This window comes from Haliaeetus leucocephalus, unplaced genomic scaffold (genome assembly GCF_000737465.1).
Source record: "Haliaeetus leucocephalus isolate CR32 unplaced genomic scaffold, Haliaeetus_leucocephalus-4.0 Scaffold351, whole genome shotgun sequence".
In the NCBI taxonomy this organism is placed as follows: domain Eukaryota; kingdom Metazoa; phylum Chordata; class Aves; order Accipitriformes; family Accipitridae; genus Haliaeetus; species Haliaeetus leucocephalus.
In genome coordinates this window covers 1,576,507-1,603,155 of record NW_010972787.1, presented here as the reverse complement: position 1 = coordinate 1,603,155, position 26,649 = coordinate 1,576,507, and the positions used below count along the sequence as shown (strand labels likewise).

The window sequence follows — 26,649 nt, the reverse complement described above, 5'->3', positions numbered from 1 at the left end:
CTGGACAAGCACTAATTAAAAAGATTCGCTAAAAATAGTGTACAGGAACATTGCATAAAGTTCAAGAGATCCCATGACCTCTAGAGAGTCAGAAGCTAAAAGAATGCTCAGGGAAAAATAAGTACCTGCCCTGTTCCTACTCTTCCCTGCAAGCCCACTTACATAGACTGCAGGAATCTCAATCTCTGATCTGAACCAGAACAGCTGTTCTCATGTTCTTACTATAGAACATTTTTCTTTTTGAGTATTTTAACCATCCTCAAGGAAAAGTGAGTGTTCAGAACAGAAATTAAAGAAAAGAGAAAGCTGTGTCAGTGTTGTTGGTATTTCATGGCAGAAGACAAAAGACCTTCACTGGTAAAGAGAAAAACAGAACAAAGAATACCAAAATCTTCATTACTGACTAAGTAAACAGGAAACAAAAAAAAATTTAAAACTTCCTCTTTTATTTTAAAAACTACTGCTTCATTCTTTATTTCAGAAGTACAGAGTCACAGAATCATGCAGATTGGAGGGGATGGACCTCCAGAGGTCAAGTGCAACCTCCTGCTCAAAGCAGGTCGCTCACGATCTTGTCCTGTCAAATATGAGCATCTCCAAGGATGAGCATTCCAAAACCTCTCTGAAGGATTTCATCACCCACACAGAAAAAAAAAGCTTTTCCTTACATCTAAATCGTTTCCCCTTGTTTTCAAGTTGTGTCTGTTGCTTCTCATCCTTCCACTGTGCACTTCTGAGAGGAGTCCAACTTTGTCCTCTCTATACACTCCCATTAGATAACTAATAGCCCTTCAGCCTTCTCAAGGTTCAACAAACTAAGGTCTCCCAAGGCTGTCCTACTATGTCTGTGCTCCAGCCCTCTAAACATCTTGGTAGCTCTCCACTGAACTTGCATCAGTACGTCAACACCTTTCACCCTGTGGAATCCAAAACTGGACACAGTGCTCCAGATGCAGTTTATTAAGTGCAGAAGGATGGGGGGGAGCAGGGAGAGGTAGGGCACAGAAATCACTTCCCTTGACCTGCTGGCTATGCTCTTGCTAATACAGCAATAGGTTGCCCAGAGAGGCTGTGGAGTCCCCCCCCATCCTCGGAGATACTCGAAACTCAAACAGACATGGTCCTAGACGATCTGCTCCAGGTGATCCTGGTTGAACAGGGGGGTAGACAAGATGACCTCCAGAGGCCACTTCCAACCTCAAGCATTCTGTGATACAATCCAGGATGCAAGTTGGCCATCTTTGCTGCAAGAGCACACTGCTAACTCTTGTTCAACTTGTTGTCCACCAGAACACACAAGTCTTTTTCTCCAAAGCTGCTTTCTTGGCAGTTATCTTCCATTTCAGAAAAAGTACTGGCTTCATTTTGCGCTCCCCATGGTATTTCAATGGTAGGCAAAAGTGATTATAGACAAAACCCTGCACATTCAAACATAAAGTCTAAGGCAAATGCAAAAGCTGGAATATTCTTATTATATTTGATTCAAAACTCACTCATTCTTTCATGACTTGTTTGTATGCCCTGTTAGAGACTTAACTGTAGAAATCAGGTCTACTTCACAATAGGTATCTCATGACAGATAACTGAGAAAAAACATATTATAAAACACTTCATGCAATTTGAAAAGACTTATGAGTTAATATACATTTCAAATCTTCATCCTGTCCACTAGGACAGTGTTGGAACTCAAACTGGCAACTACAAAAGTGGCTATCAAGATGCAAGACAAAACAGATGAATGGGACATATTCCAGAAATACAAGTATTGTTGCAACTGAAATCCAAATTTCTGGAAATAAAAGAGAAAATTGGAGGGTTTCTGAGGAATTTTTATTCTTGCCATTATCAGCAACAATAATTTCAGAAGAAATCTTTATCTTCCTTTACATCTTACTGAAAGTATCATGAAAGCTTAAGTCTAGAGCTCTTCTTGCACACATCCTACTAAGAAGAAAAATCAAACCCAAAAATAGATATCAGATCAATACTATAATTTCATGGTATTTTAGAAGTAAGCCTCACTTCTGTTTGCAACTGAAACTAATGAAAGTCTCTGTTCTTGAACTGTCTGGCTGCAAAAGTATTTCAATAAAGCTCTTAGTGTCTTGAATCTAGGTGCCTATGCTAGACTTTTATTCTTGACTGAAAAAAGCAGTATGATCTGCTTCACATGCCTTCAGGAGGATTGAAAGTGGGATGAAGAACATGCCTGCAGTGTAAGATAGCATTCTTGCTACAACTTCCACGCCAAGGGCCAGTCAATCAAGAACACCAGAATACCAACTGATTGCTACAACACTATGTAGCAGCCCAAATACTTGTTTCCAGTTGAAGGAAATGCTTTGCAATTACAACTCATATGGTCCATGGCAAAACAGACCAGTACCTACTTCTCAATCCAGGCAAGCTTCTCTCTGGTAGCTTTACAGAGCAACAGTTTCAGATTAGAAATAAGATAAATACCAGGAAAGCTTCTAGAAAAGAATATGCTGGGACAGAAAGACAGTCAACCTGTCTTGAAATAGAAAGTAAAGGAGAAAGAAGACAGAAGATTTCTATAGGTAGAAAAGCAGAGATATTCACTACGTGGAATTCTATGATAACACAGATCCATTAGTAAGGCAATCAGGAAAACATTATTTGAAAGAAGGATGGTCCGGATGGATCCAGAAGCAACAGGCATGTCTAAGAAAAGAACCAGATGTCAGCAGAATCTGTAACAGCAAAGAAAGAAGAAACCGTATTATTTATTCAGTCTTTTGAAATACTGCACTCAAATAATCTCTTCCCCAAGAACAACTGTAAACTCCTCCCTGCTCCAACAAAAGAGATTAACATTGGTAACACCTCAAAAGCATTTACCCAAGTCTTAAGAACAAAAGCTGAAGTAATGCTTTTGTGGCCTCTAAACACCAAGTAATTTGTGTTTATGTTCCATCAGCTGAACTCTGCAAACAGCCATATCAATAACTTGTCCAGTAACTCTTCTTTGGCATCTCCAACTGCCAGTGCTCCCTCTTTTTGCCAGTTTTGCTCCCACTCTCAAGACGTTTGCCTTCGTGATTTCAAGAAAAGCAGAGCTGAAACCCCCTGGCCCAAAAAGCAAGTTACTTTTTCATTAACTGAATGTTTCAGCTGTTTCTGTTTTGCCTTTTTTCCCTCTTCACCTCAACCCTGTCTAATTATTCCAGGTACAGCAGTGCACAGATGTGGTTATATCCATGCTAACTCCAATACCTAGTCGCATCACCTCCTTGCTTCCTCTTTCTAAGAATTTCCTGTGTTCCCACAGAGATCACATCACACAATTTTGACTGCCATTAAGTACTTTTCTTCAGAACTACAAAGCTGTTTTAACATCTCTGATATACCTATCTCACTTTCTCTTCTAAAATATCGACAAAATAACATCCTGAACACTTATGATGAATGACATTCAGGTGCCTAAGGAAGCTATATAGTTTTTATTGAAGAGCAGCAAATTCTACAGTTAAGACATTTGAAGCAGAAATGGCAAAATAAATGGTTCCAGAAAATAAGAGTAAATAAAAGGTAGAAGAAAAAGTAGAACAGGGTAGTTTCTACAAAGACTTGATTTGCATCAGACATGCAAGAAACTGGAAGCATAAATAACAAGAGGCCTCAAAAAAACCCTGACACCACTAAGCAGGAAGAAAGGGGAATTTATTATTTCTTGGTTGATAAAGATTTGTCATCTAACCACGGTAGATGGGGTAAAAAGCGTCTAGCTATGTCCATTTGGAAGTCTACATAGTATCAGATGTCAATATTATCAGATATTAGGTAATACTTAGTTTGGTATTAAGTGAGACAGAAGTGGTTTACCATATGAGGAAGAGACTCCACTATTAAACCACAGTTTGAACTGGCTGAAACCACAGAACTTCTCTTTAAAAATGACCAGAAATTAAAAAACAAAAACAAAACCTGAAAAGTCAGTATTTCTAATATTTCAATGTAAAGGGGCTGTTCAACTCTCACAATTTCTGGTTTTGTTAACAGTATCTACTTTCAAAACAGAAACCTGGAAACAAGATTTTACAAAGCAGTAACAACAGCAGGAAGCAGCAGATTGTGTAGTTAATTGTACTATCAAAATAAAAATGACAGATCTGTCTTAATAGCAAAGAAGCACAGAAAAAGAACTGACACTGCATATCACAAGACAAAGTTGAAAACCCTAGATGCTTCCACTGAAGTGCTACGTGACAGGACATTCTATCATAGCATTCAGTGAGATTTAAACCAGTAGGTAACAATACATTTTGTGAGACTAAATACAAACTCTACATAAGCAATGAATCATAAGTTGCGGAACTGATATGCATATTATTGTATACAGTGGAGGCTCTTAAACCCCTGCACACAGATGAAGCAGATGAAATGAGTTTTAAGAGAGTTTCACAAAAGCAGTTGTTTGGCAATGAACAGAATTTGAGACAAGGAAGCACAACTACCTAGGTTGGGTTTTGCCTATTGCTTGTAAGTGAACAGCTTAAAGGGATGGCATAGCCTGGTTAGTCTTGAAGCACCTTCAGTAGTAAGTCTTCATGTAATCAAGGAAGTCAATAAAATGCACTTTTATTCAGTACTGAAGGAAATCTTTCATTAGATGAAGAGACACTGCAAGCACCCTCTCCAACTAGGAAAATACTCACTTGGCTTGAATTCACCCAGTACTCACTTCATTCCAGAGCTATTAAGAAGCCTATGAAGAAGTAGCTAGAGTTCCTTCCCCTATTTTTGGCAGCACATGAAGACCATCACTTTTAAGAAGCACCCAAAGCAAGCGAATCCCAGGTCACATTGTAACAAGAAGAATTTTAGTTATGAAAATAAAGCAAAAAAAGTAAAGGAACATTTTAAACTATTAAAGCATTAAATGCTTTCATGGCAGAATCAAGAGCACTGTGGACTGATCAGGCCAGTAAGCAAAGCAGTTAGCCTGTATTTTTAAAAGTAGACAGGCTCAGCTTTATCTTAGTTCAACAGCTGAAAATTAAGAGGTATGGTTGGTTGCACAAGCCAAGTCACAGAATTCACTTGTTCCTTAGAACAAGACTGTCAAGGCTGTACCCAAATCCAGCAAACCAGGACACAAGATTGCAACTGCCTTGAAAAGGAAGTCCACTGATTTTGTAGAGACAGAAAATATGCAATAGTATCAGAAACATTAAAACAACATATGTATGTGCTTTTGTTTAGTATGTCTTCATGGCATGTTTGGGGGCTGTTTCAATTTGTTGCATAGATACTAACTTTTAAATGAATCACTGAAGTAATTTTTTAAATTGTTAAGTTCTCATGTTAATTATATTAAATGCCTACTTGAAGAAATAAAATATTTCAGCATTTGCACAATTACGTAGACAATTTAGCCACCTCCTTTTCAGATATGATCTCATTCTCTTCTAGCATTGTTTTCTGTTTTGTTTAGTGTCATTCTTTAAGTCCCTCTTGTCCCTCTACACGTGAAGAGTCTGAACTTCAGGTAAAGAATTTACAATCTAGTAGTAGTAGTAGTAGTAGTCTTCTTCAGGCTTAAAAAAAAAATAACCACTTCCAAACTTCCAATAAGGGTTTTGTTTTGACATTTTATGTAAATTGTCACAGTGATTTCATTTTTGGAGGAAGAATTTTATCCTTGTTTTCTCTTTTTTTAAAAAAGCTTGATTTGAACTTAGCTGTCTTCATGAATGGCTGTTGTGCCATCAGGAAATTAACATGCTCTTGCATATAACCACAGGGAGCATTAGTTAGGCTATGTCTATTTATTATTTTTTTTAATTCTTATGCAATTTATTAATCTATTTTTCATAGCTTTTTTAATATGAAAGAAACCTAAGCTGTACTTCAGTTTTAGTGAGAAAGAACAGCCATCACCTCTCAGAAAAGCAAAACACAGGATGCAACATTCAAGATTATTTTTGTCTCAGTTTTAAAGCAGGTTCTGACACTGGTACATAGAAAGCTAAGTGCATCCATCACCTGGAAAGCTGACTTAGTCACTCCAAAAAAAACCTACTCCCCATCCCAGGAATAACACTGTTTCTTACTCCCACCAAGTCTGAAGCAGAAGAAAGAATCCCTTTGTAGCCGATGGATTATTTGCACTCAGTGGCTATTCCAAGAGCCACAGTAATTTTTATTACCCACAATTTTAATTTTTTCATTCCAGGAAGAAAAAATGTCCATGATAAGTTATTGAAAATTAATTGTTCAAATCAGTGTAATATTTATTCAAAAAAATAGGGATGAAGTATATAGATAGGTACAAGTAATAAGAATCAGTTTTCATTTATTACTACTACAAATGAATAGCATATTGATAGGTGTATGACATTTACAATATAAACTGCTTAATACAAAGCTCATACCAGTAAGACCTATGTATTTTACAACTGTTTGTAAGAAAACATTTGCTAAAACTTGTAACACACAATAATCAGTTGTACAACACAATGCTGTAATCAAATGATACATCAACTTTTCCTATATTATTGATTCCATGAAGTTTATTTCAGTATGTAATAACAACTCTCCCATATTCTCTCCTTCACTGGTTCTCCTTTAAAAGAAAGATCTAATAAAAAATTTCCAAGACGACATTGTTATGACTGAACAAAGTAACCTACAATTTACCAATTGTGGCCCAATGAGTTGTCAGTGACATTTTTCAAAGTCTAAATTCCTTTTTTAAAAACAGAATTCCTTGGAAACATTCAGTTAAAAAAAAACAACAAACAAACAACCTTAATGCAAATGGAAGTTCAAACCTAAATAAATCCTGCTAAACAACTAAATATTCTCAAATAATTGTGTCCTGAGCAACTCACCTACAACATACACTAAAGACCTCCTAATTTTATAGCTTGAGTTTCTCTTAATATCAAAAATACCCCAAAGCCCCCAAACACTCCTGGAACATTTGAAAGCTACCATTTAAGAATTACACTTAATCACCACTCCAAACCAGATGCACATGAGCACTTAAATTAAGCTTCTCACACCCTATTACAGTTCCCCAGTACCAAATATTTCCACAAAAGAATCAAGAACTTGCTTGAATATAGTCTGCTGTCAGAACTGAATGCACCAGAACAATGTGTCTCCATTTTAAAGGTCCTCTTAAGGATCCTCACAATAATGCACAATACCTGACACTACTTGTGAAGATTCCTGGTACTGCAAACTGCTCCTCCTCCCCAAATCAAACCAGAACATACAACTTGCTACCCATATCCTTCTTATTCTCAAATACATATCTAAACACAAAATACAACAATATCTGAACAAATAGAGTACAGTCTGTAATGAGATTTAAATACAGATTTATCATTCGACCTCTCAAAATTCCACGTTCATTTCATAATTCCATGTGCAGTGCATGTTATACTGGTTGTGTGGGAATGTCTCAAGTTCAAAGTTAATCTCATGCCTTTCTGTTTCTTCGAGAGACAGTATTCAACGTTTCTTCAAGTCTTTCCATGGCTTCTGGGCATGCCTATGTTTTTAGTATCTTGGAAACCTATCCTGTCCCTTTTGGTATAGCTGTGACAAAAGAATAACGCTTATGTTACGTTTTCAGTTACGCTGTTTACACATGCACGTTTCCAGATTTGCTGTTTGCACATTGCATATACACAAGAATAGCCATCCCCAAAAGCATCAAAACTGAATGTCCAATGAGAAAATACAAACATACATGATGCAACAGTAAAGAAGTTAAAAACATTCAGCACTGCACTCCCTTTTCTCTTGGATCATTGGTTTCTTAAAAATGGAAAGAGATGAAGAAAGAACCCAAAGTAATATGCAGCACTGGGGCCACTCACAAATTCAAGTGTGAACTTCAAAATCAGATAAAGAAATTTCTTGCTAGTAAAATAGTACTTTTGTAACACTACCCCTACAAACTCAGAGCAGAATGCACCAAGCAAAAAAAAACCTGAAGAAAAAAAATCCCCAAATTGCATATCCTCCCCCAAAATATTTAATGTTTCAGAGCTACACTATTACACCATAAATACTGTGATTAACATTTAAACCTTTCAGCCAGCATTACCAACGGTTCAGAGCTAAGCTGGCTCTGTAATATGTAAAAGACATCAGCATCAGATTTCTTGATTTGGAATTATTTTTAACCACAACAATTACTACTATCTTAACAGTCTTAAGAATAAATAAAAAACAAACCAAGTAAAGACAATGAAAGCACAAGATTTAACACATGGAAGGATGAAAGTAACAATAAATTTTTAAATCCTATGCGGTACAGTGAAGAAGATTAGACATAGTACAGGTACACAGCCAACGTGTAATCAGTTAGAGCATTCTCACAGCAATGTCCAATCTGGATGCTCCGCACATTTTTCAATGTTTTGACTGCATAAGCAAGCTTTTATATCTAAAAAAAGAACATCACTTAAGGACCAGTAAGCCTGTATGTCGGGCTTGCTATTAATATACTTGTAATACAGCCATAAGAAAGAAATAGAAATTATTAACAGAAAGTTTAATTTCAGTGATATTTTCATTAATAACAAATAGGTAGTCCTTTCCAGCTAGTTTTCCCTCACTGGCATTAATTTCATTTTTAGAATTCTTTGTCACTTAAGACTTCTAATGAGAAGTAAAACCATTTTATGAATAACAGGATAAATTTAAGGAGTATTAATGTTTATTTAATTTAAATTTATAGATAAAGAAGTAATTACCTGCTTGTATTCACCAACGCAGTTCTGACAGCAGAATCTTTTCTGCTGACCATCAATAGTAAGAATATTGTTTCCAGCTCCTTTACTGGGCAAATACTCCCCACAATGCTCACAGCAATTCATTATTAATCCATTTGCCATCCTGTATCTATTGAAGCAATGGTCACTGCACAGCTTATGAGTCATATTTTTAAAGCTAACTTCATGACGAATCTAAAAAATAAAATAAAATAAAAAAAATAAAGAAGTATTCTATCACCACACAAGCACAAAGTTGCCTGAAACTACCAGATAAGCCAGTAGTCATACATTTAAGTACAGTAACTAAAACCAGATTATACTAGCTCACTATTTAAGAACAGAGATGCTTGAAATGACCATGAAGTTGGTGTTTCTGCTGTTTCCAAAGTTCTAGAAAAAAAACCTTGGACCCATTTGCTCTTGTAGCCTAGAAGCAAAGATCACAGGGAAGGATGTAATAATTGCATATTAGAGCAGAAGGTCAATTTATGCGATTTTTTAAAATACTCAATTTGCAGGCTGACAACATGGCATATAAAGACTGGCCAGACACATATGCTAAGTAGTAGCCTGGACTATGCTGGGCCCAGAAATGGCATCAAGAGTAAATTAATACATTCATGAGAATTTAGAATTACTTATATTCTACGTATCTCTAAAAACATTTGCATAATCTTTCAAAACTTACAGTAAAAAAGTAAATAATACAGTAAATCCTGAGTTTTTTCAACAGCAATTCTTCTATGTGAGAAATTTGGGTTATAATTACAAGATTGTACATCTAATAAAATTATTGACAGTAGCAACAAAATATCAGCAAAAGGCACTTCAAGTTTCTGAAACAAAAATCAAATATTAACCTCTTTGAATTCTTTCTTCCTTCAGTTGCTCTTCATGAATATTAAGCCTGCATATCTTAATATCTCACAGCATATGAAAATACTGAATCAGATTTTAAATTTCCTTATATTCAGTCCTCTTATTTCAGAATAGAAGTTATTAATACTGTCATTATTGAGAAAAATAAAAGAAATAACAGTCAATCACACCTCAGTTAGTTTACCACAGATAGTGCATCTTGATTTATTCAAAACTCCTTTTGAGGGATTCTGTTTATCTTCATAGAAGGATAAACATGATGTACTGCAAAACTCCTGGAAAGACTCACTTGAATCAACTTGAGCAACAATGGTACCTTTCATTGTTGTTATATCTCTGAAAGACAAAAAAAGAAAAACCAAAAACCCCACTGTAGCGTGCTCATGTATAAATACACATATATATATTTAAACAAGAAGACATAAGATTCATTCTTCCTTTTAATTCTTACATTTCAAACCTGGTTTGTGGGTGTACAGTTGTTAGTCACACGTCAAAACTAAGTTTAGTAATATTTTTACAACTACTCTAAGTACTGCAAGTACTATGTCTTTCCTGTGTAAAAACCTTTTTTTTTTTTTTTTTTTTGGTTTGGGGTTATTTTTTTCCTATTACGTTATTCTAGAACTAAGTGACATTAATGCACCATTAGGTACCAGTTGTGGCAAACAATCTTATACAAAAACACAGCAAATGTGAACTAGCCCTTTCGCAACTTTACACAAAAGCCATACTTAAGTTCTATACAAAAAAATCAGATTTACAGTAAAAGGTTAGAAATGGTCTTTTATTTGTACAAAACTCCACCATTCCCAGTATTAATCTCAGGAGAGGACGAGAGGAAGAGAGAAGGTACAACCAAACAACCAAAAAGTTTAAAACTCTACAACAAACTTGCCTAGAAGTTTATTATTTAAAATTTAAAAAGTTAATTCAATCATTACTTCAAAGTTTGAAAGCACCTGAATAGTTCACGCAGTTGCCTGTGAAATTGCACCAATTTAACACCAAACCAGACAAGCAACCATCAATAAAATTAATTTGAAATAGAACAAACCTTCTTCTAACCAAACTGACTTACACTGTTTTTCACTGAAATTAATTCTAGACTTCCTTGATCTTCAATTGTATGCTGCACACACTGCAAACTCAGCAAAGTCACTAACACCATGCTTGTCAGTGCACCTTTGTAATGAGATCTCCCAAATTTCTAAGGTAGTTTCACTCTTAATCCCAAACTATCACATACCATAAATTAGAAGCAGTAAGAAGAAATAAAAGTCTCCCCCCTTTGCCTTCTGAGAAAAAAACCCCTATTACTGACATATAAGAAATGCTATTGGGCAGAATAAACAAAAAATAGGCACATCTGGATCTCTATTATCATCACCATGGATCACCAGCTGGAAAAGACATGCCCCAGACACTCATACCTAGGACCCCTAAAAATAGGATGAGTGGAAAACATTGGAAAAATGCTGTATGCTTCCCTAGACCGACTCCCTTGAAAATAAAATTCTACCGTCCCTGGATATTAACACTTGCATGCCTGTCTTCTTCCATCAAAGGAAAGTCAGCACATTTTGGCTTGCCCTTCGGCAAGCTAGTAAGGATTTGTGTTGGGGAGTGTTATTGCTTCTATTCTGCAGAAGCCAGAGCTCCTGCCCTGAGGACCTTACAGTTTCTGACTAGATTCCAGGAGGACTTATAAACACTATTAACTTGTATCAAAACACATATTAACTTGTATCAAAGGAGACAAGTATGAAGTCAAAAAGAGTAACACAAGTCAATAAAAACTATAAACACTATGGAGAATGCCAGGTATTTCCTATACTTTCCTTCTTAAAATAATTCCTACACTATTTATGTAGTTACAAAGGTTCAGGAGAGTGCTAGAAAAGTGGTTTACAATAAAATATGATAAGAATTCTAACTTTTCAGATGGGGTTATACAATTTTTTTCAAAATTTATCGTAGGCTTCACTTCTTCCACTTAAAGTGATCTACATATTTAAAGATAAAACTGAGCATACCTCTGAAAGTCTGACCTGTGACATATCAACTATTATCATCTATCCAACCTACATTCAAGGTCTCCTGGATTTTGCTTGAGTTCCCTTATCCTTTCAGTGAACTGCAATCTGACAATATTATGTCTGCTTTAGCATGAAAAAAAACGCAGAAACAAGTACGGAGCAAATACCTGGTTTGCTATCACCAGGTAGAAAAAATTTGGCAATAAAGAAAAAAAGCCTGGATGAGATTGGGCTTCACAATGAAGCCATGCTACAGAGGAAAAATTTCACACATATGCTGCCTTCTATTTAACTGTGACTGAGTACCAACTGCATACTACTAGAAGAGTGAAGACCAACAGCACCTCAAAAATTGTCAAAGGTGACTTCACAGAGGTTCTCTAGAAATCAAATACACTAAACAAAGCTTATTTTAAGTAACCCCAAAAGCTAGAAAGAAGGTATTTTCCTCATCATTAAAAAATAAAGCCCTTTCATTTAGGGCAGTTTTGTATATAGCCTCTTACAACACACAGGTAAGTATCTCCAAAGTTTCAAGAGAGCACAGATTTAGCCATGAATTTTCAAGATCTCAGTCAGAAATAAAAACATTAGTATCATCTTCATCTTTATATATAATACAGCTAGCTGAATATGGTAGTCACCAGATTAACTGAAAAAAAACAAACCCAAAATAGGATATAAACATGTACAAGCCAACAGAAAGAGTAGAGAGTGCTTTTAACTAGCTTTGTATAAGTGACGGTTGAGAGAATTTGAGCTTTTACATGTATTTAAAAGAAGCTGAAGTATGTTAAATCTGCTAGGTATTCAGTGTACCAAGGTATGAATACACCGGATATCAATACTTTCGATAGTTTATTTTTACAGAGTCTCAAGAAAAAACAACAACCGCCCCTCTCAGATCAGTAGCTTACATCTGAATACAAGCCATTAATCCATCACGCCACATACCGAAGTGTTTTTCACTAGTTTAAATCTGCGATTGAGCAAAGACCACCCTCTCCAAAACATACATTAACAAAGGCAGTCTTTACTGCAAGCCTTCTTTAGTTCAGCAAGAATTAATCATTTAACCAATATCACTGCAGGGTGTAGTGGACTGAGGCTTTACTGAAAAAATATGAAAAAGTGCAAGTATCTCAGCAATCAGTACATTGAAAGAAAAAGATAGTACAGCTATTTTGTACACCTTACACTACAATAGTACAATTATGGAAGACTTCTCTTCAGCAATTTTAAGTTTGGGAAATAATGAAAAATTACAAGTCAAACCTAACCAATAATTTAGAATAAACCACTTCTAGGTATGCTTGTCACTCTCTCTGTACTGCCCACTTAAGGTATCTTCAGCTTCAAAAGTTGCCATAGTTGCCCCAAACTATGGGGAAAGTCTAAGGCTTCTCCTCTCCCCACACTGCCAACAATGGAAGAGCTGCCAAATTTCTTCCACCTTCTTCCAAGTATCAGTTTCTCCTTCTTTTAAAGCCCCTTGATTTTCTATCTTCATCTATCAAAATGAATGCTTTCTATACAACACAAGGTCCACTTCTTTTCATAAAGGATTTTATATCTAAAGAATATGTCTTGTCACAGGATGTATTATAACTTGGACACCTTGTCTTTAAAAAAAAAAAAAAAATCAGTAGTTTTTAGTGTATTGGCTTTCATAGAAACAACCTGCCATACTCCAAATTCAAAAGCTGGTAAACTTCTGTTATAGCAGAGTGAATTCAACATTTCCAAACAATACTGAAGTGACACTATATAAAATACTTGTATAGTCAGATTTTATATCATTAATGGAGCAGTTCTCATACATGCATGAGAATCTCAAGTATTACTGGATTTAGCTACTAGTATGAAACAAAATTTAAGAATCCCTTACTTTCTGCACATAACACAAAGTTTCTTTGGAGTAGGTTTGTGTGAGAATGATGAGAGGCAGGTAGTAGAACAAAAAAGGTGAGCTGATCCTTTTCGCTGATATGCAGTCTGTCCCTTTTGTAAAGGCTTTTTGCAGTTTGCACATGTGACTTTAACCTGTTTAGAAGGCTGCTGCTGGGCAGAAGGCTGGAAAATCTGTTTAGGAAGTGATGCTACAGGTGACAAGGAATCCACACCTGGTTGCTTCTGATTCCTAGGGAAGGAAGCTGATTGGGATATCCAAGAATCTTCAAGACAAAAACAAACAAACATACATAAAAGTAATTGAGCAGACATGTACATATATATATAGAATAATATTCACAGATATAGGATAATAAAATCATTTTTCTCTTGGAACTGAAAATTAACAGAAGAAAGATGATATTTTAGAAATTCAGGTTTAAAGTAAAATGCTGTTTGATGGTACCGCTCTCCATTGTTACAAAGCTTCAGAACATGAACAAATTTCAAGATGGTCCTATCCTACATCTAATGACAAGTTTTGCAGACTTCAATTCACTTGCACTGGGTTTGCAAACTGGCAATTTTATCTTCAAACAAAACTGCAATTACCAACTGCAATTAAGGAAACAAACAAACAAAGAGACCAACAGATAACATGGAATTTCTAAACTAAGGTTTGAGATATAAACTCTGCAAATTTATAAGACCATGAAATCTTAGATTTTTATTATTTTGTTTTAAAGCTGTAACAAGCATCATGTGTCTAGCCTCAGTGATAAACCCTAGAATTGGGGCTCCCCATACTAGTTTCCTAGTCCAGCTTGCAGCCAGAGAACTATACTGCAGTTAGAGCGAAGCACAGTGGCTCCACATCTGGGATCTGCATTTATGTCACTGATTCCTCTAAGAGTTCCTGTTTTTCTCAATAACCTTTTCAATGCAATGAATACCACTTAATGTGCAAACTGGCAAAGTCATGAGAGTTCCAAGTCTTCATCAGTAGAAATCAATGAACCTAGAAAATAATATTTCATTAAGTTCTGGCAGTACACAAATCTATGTCCCTATGTTCCAGACCACTAGTCTTCCATCTGTATTTTTGGACAATAGACTACTATGGAACGAAGTCATCTTTGCCCAATCTTTTGTAGCATAACATGCTACAGAGTAACTTACATAACAAGAACTTAAGTAAAACTATCTCCAACAGAAATACATCTAGAAAGATCACATGCTTCTGTCGAATTACATGCTCTGTATCTTGGTTTGGAGCAGAATATGCAGTTCTGGGGAAAAAAATTCCCCAATAAAATTTAATTTCGAGGCTCTTCTCTGGAATTTAAGCTTTCATTTTAAATAATTATAATAAATAATAAGGAACACTGAGCTTCTGATGAACGTCAAGAATGATACATTACATAAGCATGAATTAAAACCTGAATAAGAATGTCTTTCCATTATAAAAAACATTTACACACATTTTCAATAGTATTTGGGATAGCTGACACATACTATCACAGCACTTGGGACTTACCTTTAGCTTTTTATTCCCAGCATCTAGAACAGCACTTCACTGTTACTTACTGAATAGTAAACACCTGCATAAATATTGTTGTACTGGGTAGTACTTGTACTACTACTTTTAAGTAAAGAGTAAACACAGCATTTACTGTAACTAAATAAAAATACTAAAACCTTCAAGGTCTTACTGCAGTAACTCAGTGTATTCCTGGAGTGTTATTACAAATATAAGAAAGATGATTTTAAATTCTATAACTTCACATAACAAAAACCTTAAGCTATAGATGTCAGCAGCTGCCCATACCTTATTCTTAAGGAACATTATCTTGGTCCATAATCATTCATTAAATAGAAGGCACCCTCTCCTCATACTATTTTCTAAAGTCTTCTCTTTCCCCAAGAGGGTTTTATTAACAACATATTCTGCTGCATGGTTTTAAAATTAGTTTTAAGGATAAAGTTCCAAGAATCTTGTTACAGCAACAAGCAACATACATTCCTTAGCAAGTGGAAGATCATTTTCCAGTGTGACTTTTTAGCTGCCAAGGATGTCCTATTTCTCAGACATGTAAGACAAGTCAGAAATTTACCCATTGTAATGCTTGAGGATAAATAGAAGAGCTGGAGCAAAGAAGTGAGGGGAAGAGGTAAAGGAAGCAGAACAGAACACATTCCTCTTTAAACCATTAAAGAAGTTTACCTTTGAAGGAATGAGTGTCCATACTGACAAACTAAGATATGTCACCACAGTGCTTAAAGTTAAAATTCACTTGAGCGCCCTCTTCAAACTTTTCTATACTATTATGTCTACTACCTCAGATTATTTACATCCTGGTAACATCTTAACACCTCAAAATATTTTGAGGTTCTTCTCTTTTCTCAAAGGTTTCAAGTGGGAGCACACTGTATCTCTTACCAGAAATAAGTAGCATGTGCATTAGGTTACATGTGCTTGTAATTCCAGTAGTGCTCAACTGCCACTCATGAAAACTTGAGTTTGCTAGGCTCATTTGGTTTGAAACTTTTACTTATGACTTCCTAGTACCTCATTAAGACTATTTCAGCATTTCTTTAGTATCTTACGGCTTCAGACAGCATCCCTTAATTGACATTTGTTGCATTTCTCCTTCCACAAATATACCACAAGAACATTTAACAATCTTCTTGCCTTTTTTTTTGCTTTTACTTCTGTAACACACCTTCATAGACCTTAATTCTTATATTGTGACTTTTCTTCCCATCTCATTTTTTAACCATGTTACCTCCTCCGCTTTACAACCTCTACAAAGGATCTGTAAAATCTGTTTTTCATGTACTTGAACTGAGGTGGTGTATCACACTTCCTTAGTTGATTCCTGATGCGTTTCCATGCCTCACTGCCCTTATATCTTCATCCTTCAGGTTTCTATCTGCAATTCTTTAACGGCCAAGTTTACGAGACTCTACAGTTTCATGTTCAATTTCTTCTTACTAGAATAGCTATTCAGGGTGTTCCCATTCTTTCTCACTCATTCCTGCTCTAAACTGCTATAAAATTATTCCTTACTCTCATTTGCACCAATACATTCATGTGTGAAACCATCTTGCAAAAATGGCTTGATGAAATGATGTCTTTTTTTAAAAAGCTGGAAAAAACTGTATCAGCCAAACTTGAGGCAGAGGTGGGGAGGAAGACAGTAATAATATTTTACAGAGGTATGCAGCTCTTGAAACATATTCAGCTACATCTGCATTCATGACCTGGTTCAGATTAGGGCAATTCTGAACTGCATCCTCAATTTACTACGTGTTGGTTCTGTTTTTGGAGCAGTTTCAATGCACAAAACCTAGATTCTATTCAGAGAAACAAAACCTAAGTTCCAGTCCAAGAGCACTTGAAACTCATGTACATGGACTTCTGTTCATCTACCTGGACTTCTCCAAGACCTTTGATATGGTCCCCCCCAAAATTCTTGCTGCTAAATTGGAGACATATAGATTTGACGGATAAGGAATTGGCTGGATGGTTGCATCTAAAGAATTACAGTTAACGGCTCAATGTCCAAGTGGAAACCAGTAACAAGCTGTGTCCCTCAAGGGTCTGTACTGGGACTGATACTATACAATATTTTCATCAACAACATAGTGGGATTAAGTGCACCCTCAGCAAGTTTACAGATACCACCAAGCTGAGTGGTACACTTGATAAGCTAGAAGGAAGGGATGCCATCCAGAGGGACTGTGATTGGCTTGAGGAATGGGCCCACGTGAACCTCATGAAGCTCAACAAGGCCAAGTGCAAGGTCTTTCACCTGGGTCAGGGCAATCCTCAATATCAATATAAACTGGGGTATGAATGGATGGAGAGCAGCCCTGTGGAGGAGGACTCAGGGATACTGGTAGATGGAAAATGGGACATGAGCCAGCAATGTGTGCTTGCAGCGCAGGAAGCCAAATATTTCCTCAGCTGCATTAAAAGAAGCATGGCCAGCAGGTTGAGGGAGGCGATTCTGCCCCTCTACTCTGTGATGGTGAGACCCCACCTGCAGTACTGCATCCAGCTCTGGGGTCCTCAGTACAAGACAGACATGGGCCTGTTAGTGCAGGTCCAGAGGAGGGCCACAAAAAATGACAGAAAGCTGGAACACCTCTCCTGTGAAGGAAGACAAAGAGAGTTAGGGTTGTTCAGCCTGGAGAAGAAAAGGCTCCGGGAAAACCCTGTTGCAGCCTTTTAATATATAAAGGGGGCTTATAAGATACAGAGAGAGACGTTACACCAAGACTTGTAGTGACAAGGCAAGGGGCAAAAGTTTTAAATTGAAAGAGGTAGATTTATATTGGACATGAGGAATGAGTTTTTTTACGACGGAAGTGGCAAAGACACTGGTACAGGTTGCCCAGAGAAGCTGTGGATGCCCCATCCCTGAAAAGATTCAAGGTCAGGTTGGATGTAGCTTTGAGCAACCTGATCCAGTGGAAGATGTCCCTGCCCACGGCAGGGTGGTTGGACTAGGTGATCTTTAAAGGTCCCTTCCAACCCAAACCATTCTATCAAATGTATTCTAATGCTTACTGGGGACATTAGGTTCTGAATTAATGTGCTGGACAGAAGTTTCTCTGTTACGCACCTACTACTTCCCATATAGTGGAGGCACTTAGCTGAGGGGAGTAGACTAACACTGATCCAGAAGAAATCTTCCAAACTGCATACAGAATCATAGAGTCATTTAGATTGGAAAAGACCTTGAAGATCATTGAGTCCAACGATTAACCTCACACTGCCAAGTCCACCACTAAACCATGTCCCCAAGCACCACGTCTACATGTCTTTTAAATACCTCCAGGGATGGTGACTCAACCACTTCCCTGGGCAGCCTGTTCAAATGCGTGACAACCCTTTCGGTGAAGAAGTTTCTCCTAATATCCAATCTAAACCTCCCCTGGCACAAATTGAGGCCATTTCCTCTCGCCCCATCACTTGCTACTTGGCAGAAGAGACCAACTCCCACCTCACTACAACTTCCTTTCAGGTAGTAGAGGACGGTAAGGTCTCTCCTGAGCCTCCCTTTCTCCAGGCTAAACAACCCCAGTTCCCTCAGCCGCTCCTCATAAGACTTGTGCTCTAGACCCTTCACCAGCTTCATTGCTCTTCTTTGGCCACACTCCAGCACCTCAATGTCTTTCTTGTAGTGAGGGGCCCAAAACTGAACACAGTTGTGCTGGTTTTGGCTAGGATAGAGGTAATTTTCTTCATAGTAGCTAGTATGGGGCAACATCTTGGATTTGTGCTGGAAACAGTGTTGATAACACAGAGATGTTTTAGCTATCGCTGAGCAGTGCTTACACAGAGCCAAGGACTTTGTTGCTTCTCCCCCCACCCCACCAGCGAGCAGGCTGGGGGGGGCACAAGGAGCTGGGAGGGGACACAGCCGGGACAGCTGACCCCAACTGACCCAAGGGGTATTCCAGACCATATGATGCCATGCTCAGCATATAAAGGTGGGATCTTTAGATGGTGTTTGTCTTCCCAAGTCACCATTACGCATAATGGAGCCCTGCTTTCCTGAAGATGGCTGAACACCTGCCTGCCGATGGGAAGCGGTGAAGGAATTCCGTATTTTTGCTTTGCTTGCGTATGCAGCTTTTGCTTTACCTGTTAAGCTCTCTTTATCTCAGCCCACGAGTTATCTTACTTTTACCCTTCCAATTCTCTCTCCCATCCCACTGTGAGGGAGGTGAGTGAGCAGCTGCGTGGTGCTTAGCTGCCGGCTGGGGTTAAACCACGACGACAGTATTTGAAGTGCAGCCTCACCGGTGCCGAGTACAGGGAAAAAATCACTTCCCTAGTCCTGCTGTCCACGCTATTTCTGATACGAATACATATCATGTATTTACCAGAGCCTCATTATTAACAATTTTGATCTACTATTTTTCTAACAACATCTAGATGTCACATGCCCCAATTCCTTTGTCACTAGGGAAAACAAAGTAGTATCAGGAAACAATACATGTTTGCATCTTCAAGGCTTTAAATCTTCTATATATGAAATAAACATGAATAATAGGTCTTGTTCAGGATGCAAGCTAGAATGTCTTTAGGTAATAGACTAGTTCTGAGACTTGCAAAACTGCTCTGTAAATTGATGTATTAAGTCCTTCCACAAAGTTTTGACATTCAACAAATGCTAACTAACAAATCCTTGAAGAAAGTTGTGGTATCTGAAAAAAAAGTTTTCCATCCAACTTCTTACATCCTATTTCTGAACTACAAGCAGTGTTTTTCAATCAATGATCTTCAAATTATGTAACTCAAAGCATTTTTATCATCAGTAGGCTTAAATTAACTAAGTAGGAGTCTCCGCATCCATTGGAAATATTTTAGAAATCTGGAAATCAGAACAAAGGGAACACCACTGATCCAGAAAAGATGAATCTACCCTTAGCAATCTTAGACTGGAGTTGTGTAAAATATATTAAACACATTTACGATCAAACGCTTCCTGTCACATTATCAAAGTTTCTAATAGGCAGGGTTAACTTCTACTGACAAGATTTTCTAGAAGAAAAGGAGGCAGCTTCCAGGGAAAAAGAACAAAATTGAAACTTACATCTTGAAAACCTTTCCTTTACATCTTTGTAAGTACAAAAACCTGCAAATGATCTGCACCTACCGTGTTTCAGGCTTTTTCTTGTATTAAAGCCATTTCTGTTATAGCCATCTTCCCTCTTTCCTCCTCTTGTTTCTTCTTCTCATGTTGTCATTTTTCTAAATTGTCTCTTGTCTGGTATTTTTCTCCTTCCCTTTTACCTGTGGCAGCCCTTACTGCTTCCTTTTGAACTTACTGCTTTTTCACATAAAGACCACAAAATCCTATATACGTACACCTTGAAATACATCTCTCATATCCACTTGTAAATTTATTTTTTCCTCCCTTCTGAGTGAGTCTTTTTCACCAAGTCCTTAAAAGGACTCCCAGCCACTACTCTTGTCTCTCTGAACTCAACCTATTTCAATACTGCTATAGTCCCGGCCTATCAGACTTCATACCAGCAAAACTCTGGTGTGTCTCTGTTAATCACACCAAGAATAAAAGTTCAGTAGTTTCAGGGAAAGCACATGCCGATTTTCTTAAGATGTGCTTTCCCCAAGAAAAACAAAGGCACTACTTCAAGGTAACAAATGCTTTAAGTTTTCATCCACAACTACTTGACCATCTGTGATAACACAATAATCACACCCCATGTCTAAGGGATCAATTAGTGGGAATGTTGGTTTTACAAGATTAGGAACTGAATTTCTAAATTATACAGTGGACATCCGGACTATGAAAATTTCCCAGCTTTCAACTTCAGAAGTCAAATTTTGACATCAGTTCAAGATTAACACAAAAACCCACAACCTAACATCCAACTTAAAGAAATCTTAGCTTCACGCTGCCCTTTCCATAATACAATATGAAAGGTATCAATACTTGAGCAAAAATACCTTCGGTAATATATGACCAAATTAAAGAACTATGCTATTTAAATATTCATTGAAAAACAGGTTAAAAAAAAAATCTATGTGTTTTAATCAGCATATGAGCAAGTTAAGAAATCGTGCATTAACAAGGGTCTACTGCACCTAGATTGTAACTGGTTTAAATTTTCCTTTTAAAATGACCCTACCTAGTCTGAAGTTAAACCTGTAGTAAAATTTGGCTTTTTCCCCTACTTCTAGCCTAACAGGGCAGCAAGAGTACCAGTATATGTTGGAACTTGGAAGGTTTTAAATTGCTTATGTGAAAGCTTAAATTCTGTAGAATAGCAATTCCAGAAGACCATTCATGGCTGCTCCATTTGGCTTTTAGCGATACCTGTTTAACTTGCCAAATCAGGAGACAATATACTGCTATTTACACAGAGATATAGAGCAAAACCAGCCAATTCAAGCTAATTAATATTATATGATATAAATACATATTATCACAGGTGACTAAATAGCAATTATACAGTGTGCATAACTTACTGCAGGAATATACGAGTCCACAAGTAACTTATACCCCATTTTGTTAAGCACTGTAAATACTGAGAATTGCTCAGTATGCAATGAATTATGACTGCTAGCTACTTACAACTTATGATCAGACTTTCAAATTCAGGTTTTTTGCATATCAAATTGTATTCAGATGGCAAGATGACAGATCAGTAAAATAATACTTAAATAACTTTGATGCATTATACTAGTCATAGAACTCCACAAAAAGGTACAAAAGTTACATAGATACAATAACCTTTATTTGTGCCAATTAAAGGGGTTCAGTCATAAAGAAAGCTTTACTTGTGTCTCAAAACATCTGAAGGTATCACTAATTGCTAAACTGGGATAGTTTACCTACCTAACACACTATGTCACCAAGCATATTTTATGCCCAAGTCACAGATAAGGTTGTGATGGGAATGAAGGGAACCAAGATCTTCCATAGGAGTTAAGCTAAAAAACTAAGCAGTGCCACTGCCAAAAAATATTTTTATCAAACACTTTATTTTCAGCTTTTAAGGAAATGTTCATAATTGCAGCTTACCAGGATTATGATGAGTCACAGATTCTCCATTTTGAAATACATCTCCAGCCACGTTCATTCTACCAGGATTGAAAGGTCCTACACCAGTCTTGGTCTGTGAAGTCAAAGATGGGGTGTATGTTTGCATATTAACACCAAAATTACTTGACTGCAGTCCGTTAGATACATCTCCCAAGTTGGCATTCTGCAGTGATGTTACATGTGTAATCATTAAGTTCATGTCACGCCTTTCAGCATTTTCTAAATGACCATCACTCACAGAGCTCATAGCACCTGTTTCTAATGTAGTAACATTAGCAATCTGAATTTCAGAGTCTGGTTCTGTGGTTATACCACTATTACCTATTCCTGAATTTACCTTACTTCTTGAAAAACTGGAAGCTGAGAATTCCATATCGTTGGCTCTATTTTTACACTCTGGAAGTCTTCGTTCATTAAAACTGGAAGCATTCTTCTCTTGTCCTTGATTTGTTTCAATGTCTTCTTCATCATCAATAATAATAGTTTCACTTACACTCCCCTTTTGAGAATTTAAGTCTTTTGGAGGAGGAAGCATTTTGCAATCATTCCCTTGCAGTTCTTCATTTTTTGATGTAAATGCAATGTTCCTTTGATCTGCTATCAGTGACGCAGAATTTTGTGGGGGTTGTATAGGTTCAATAAAAACTACATCATCGTCATCTTCTATAGGCGAGTTTTGGAATTTATTAGGTCTAGAAACTAAAGAACTTGGTGGACCTCCAAATGTATTTCCTACATTTGCAAGACCTGCTGCCATGGTGGTATTCCCTAGTAGACCAGGAGTATGTTCAGACAGTTCTAATCCTCCCAGAGGACTCGTGTCCATTCCAGATCTGCTGTTTGAAGAAAAACATAAAGCAAGAAAAACCACACCCAAATTCAGAGCAAGATAAAACTTTCCGACAACATTTCTTAAAAATAACTACATAATTAACAGTTCCAGCTTTTGTTTTCTTCCTGAGATCATGTAAAGAAAAAATGAAGTTTCTCTATGCTCTTCTTTGAATGCCTTAACATTCATTTACTTTCTAATCCTGTACTAGCAAAAAAACCTGCCATCACCATTTCCCACACAAAAGCTACACATCACTATGTTCAGTAATACATACATACATAGGAAATAGAATTTTTGATGGTATTTATCACATGATCCTGATTTCTCAGTCCCTTTCCCACCCACATATGCAGACAATGATCCTGTAACACTGCTTTTGCTAGACTGCAAAGCAAGATCAAAAGTTAGACATGCAGAAAGAAAATCTGAATTCCTATTAAATTTCATTCCTATTAGAAATATTAGAGTTTCAATATCAATACATTTATACAATAAGACTGAAATGCATACCCAAGTGCATACAAAAAAAAAAAGCAACATCACTTTGCATATTAACAACTTTGAAATTTGACTGATTTTTCCCCCCAATGCCACACTGCCAAAGCTCCTTAGGTGGGCCCAATATAACTGGAATGAATATGGAAGTAAGCAAAAGAGATAAGGAACTTGCTGCAGATGATGAGAACAGATATATTACTGAGCAGCAGAAGGCACACAGCAACCTCTCATTTCTAGCCACTACCAGAGGCAGCCCATTTGAGGTCCAGACTTACTACCTCTTGTTCCACTCCAGCTTTCAACAACTCTTTTCTTTTTAACAGCAAGCAATGCTTCTTCAGGCTCCTTCCCAACAGCTACTTTGCCTGGGGGTTTCTGTTTGTTTTTAGCAATTGTTCAGTTTGGGGAATCTGTTGTTTATAATTGTCAACTCTACCATGAATTTAAAAAAAATTATAAAAGGCAACTTGGATGTACAATTTCTGTACCTGTAATTCCAAACCAGTATATCATTGGTGCTAAAGGACCTAAGATCTCTCTAAAAAACAGCTGTACTAAAAATCAGTAAGTTGAATTGATATATGCAACAAGAAAAATACAGACATAATTACATGACAATTTGGGTATGTCTTGGAGTATACACTAATGTGTGACATCACTGAGCTTCTGTGAAAGGCTAGAAGTAGCTTTCTGTGCTTTTTTATAAATCCTTTGTAAAGGAAGGTAAATAGAGGAAGTAGAAATATCCTGCTCATCAATACTTACCCATCCAGAAATCCACTGCAATCTGTTTACCTTAATAAGTTGCTCCAACAGCTTTTATTTTCTTTCTTGTGGGGAACCTGCTCTTCCTGTATCAACTTGCTGCTCTCCAAAAAAGCAGTGTGTTCTGAAACAGGGTTCAAACAAACATTAGCTATCCAAAACAGTTTCTTCATCTCAAACCTCTTCTACCAATTACATTCATTAAACTTACTTTCTTTTAAATTTACAGTTTAAGTTCAAACCTGACTTTCAGCACTATCATCCTACAATGTTAGAGAGAGAATGTCAGTCTACACAAACATTGCCATGAGTAAAGCAGCAATAGTACTGTTTATTTGAGATTTTCCACTCTGTCACATCACATTTCCAGAATCCTTTGTTTGATGCTTTACAGATAGATGGAAAAAATACAATGTTTGGTAAGAGACAGACAGACACAACTGCAATTAAGTAATTGAACACTAGAATTAAGAAGTCTATCTGTAATAGAATATTAAGGAAATAAATGGTTCACAAACTGAGCTATTGAGAAAAAAAACCTTCACAGTTACATTGCTTTGCTTTGTATCATGTCAACCTCCTTGATGCTTGTAGCAGAATATACTATGCTAAAATTAAGATAGAGCAAAAGGAGAATTACATTACATACATTATAAATCAGGCTTACAATGCAATATAAACCTTACATTGCTAATAATTTTCAAATTGTATATATGCACTGCAGTGATACTTAGCACAGGTTCAGGCATCCATAGCTTATACCAACACATGTGATCCCTCACAAGAGACTGAAAATGTTCAAAGTTCAAGCCTATATTTATTCTTCAGGTTTTATTAACAGTCATTAGGTTTCCCAGACTTGGCAGCATTTTTAAAATAGAGAGTATCAACTTGTGTAGTTATCTACTATTTGAGGACAGCCTTAAATTCCCCAGACAGGAAAGAGGCCCAGAGGAATAAAGCTCAAATATTCTTCTAAGCATTTACAACAGTACTGAAACCCTCTTGCCCATTAACTGAGCGGGAGCGGGAAAGGGGGGGATGATGACCAAACAGCAAAGCTGTGAACCAGATTAATCCTAGTAGTGAAGCGACCACCTTTTAATTCCTTCATATGTTAGCCTTACAGCCAAATGCTATTATGTAATAGCATTTGAACTGCAATAAAGGTAACATTCAATTGGAATAAAAGAGGTTTTCTTACAAAAAAAAAAAAAAAAAATTATTATCAATGCAGTTGGCTTGTACCTCCCTGGAAATCAGTCAGTTACACTGAAGATTAATTTAATCCAATATTCTCTTTTACCTACCTTATTTTTGCCTCTAGGGCTGAATAATTCAGAGTTAGATTTCCCTACATCTCAGCTTTTGCTGAAAAGAATTAATTCAGTTCACTGATTCTTAAAATTTCCCAGGTTTATTCCATGTATTTTTTTTCTCTACAAGGACAAAAGCATCACAAGCACATAAAGCTTTTAATAAAGTTTTAAATATACCTGAACAGATGGGAGCAAAGAAGAAATGAGACTATGCCAAGACTATACTTCAGGCCTGACTTGAACCTTTGCTATTCCTATTTTTACAGATCCTTAGTAGAAAGACAGACTGGGGCTGTATTACAGTACATGCACATAATATGTAGCAAAGGCAAGACCCAAAACAAAAATAATTAGGCAAAAAGATAATTTTTTTTTCCACAAAGGCTCTTAAAAAGGTTTTAATGACCTGTATTATTAGGTGTAACATAAAAATAAGAAAAGTTTATGTGCTTAACTGTTAGTGCATAGTCACAAGTAAAATCTGCATATGTTTCCTCACAAATACCAACTCCTGCCTCTGCAAGACATAGCAACAAATTTACCCCCAAAATGGATTTTTTTTCCAAAAATTTGCAAAATGAGGTAGTTTATTTTCTAAAAATGCTAGTACCAAGGAGAAACACAAAAACTACATAGGCAATGTCACAGTCAGTATTTCTAAATGAAAAACTACCAAAAAAAGGAATGATCTACAGAGTGAAAAGGTTTAGAATGGGAAACTAGGAAAAACCTCATACCTCAAGTGGTAACAGCGAAAGATGCTGAACAATAGAAATACAATTGCTAGAAATCTGTAAGATTGATTAGACTGATCACTGGATGAATTGCTGAGACTTTGAAAATTATACCAAAGTTACAGCTGGATGGAAACAGAGGCAATACCAATATACAACAGCCCTTCCTGAACCAGGCTTTGTGTGTCCCCCTTTTAAATTAGGCTACATCACTCATCTATAAAAGTCTTCACACTGAAATAAATTACAATCCCATAGGTACATTCAAGGCTTAATTGCTGGAAGAAATAAAAGGCAAAATACAGACACTTCTCTGGAAGGATGACAAATACTACAGCTTTTA

The 26,649-nt window shown here is 36.7% G+C and overlaps 1 protein-coding gene across 11 annotated transcripts in view; it reads right to left on the bottom strand.

The window, feature by feature from the left end:
* The window catches only part of ZMYM2 (zinc finger, MYM-type 2), a 96,536-nt gene that overhangs the window by 51,228 nt on the left and 18,659 nt on the right, over positions 1-26,649 (bottom strand). For 8 of the 11 annotated variants that reach the window (XM_010572616.1, XM_010572615.1, XM_010572625.1 and 5 more), the window contains 5 exons: positions 24,254-24,377; positions 22,135-22,991; positions 13,566-13,851; positions 9,809-9,974; positions 8,739-8,951 (listed from right to left, as the gene is read on the bottom strand). In XM_010572616.1, the coding sequence (XP_010570918.1) occupies positions 8,739-8,951; positions 9,809-9,974; positions 13,566-13,851; positions 22,135-22,981 (1,512 nt within the window). In that variant the 5' untranslated portion in view covers positions 22,982-22,991; positions 24,254-24,377. Of the gene's footprint in view, positions 1-8,738; positions 8,952-9,808; positions 9,975-13,565; positions 13,852-22,134; positions 22,992-24,253; positions 24,378-25,563; positions 25,693-26,649 lie in introns of all 11 variants that reach the window. The other 3 variants (XM_010572617.1, XM_010572624.1, XM_010572621.1) reach the window with 3 other exon arrangements.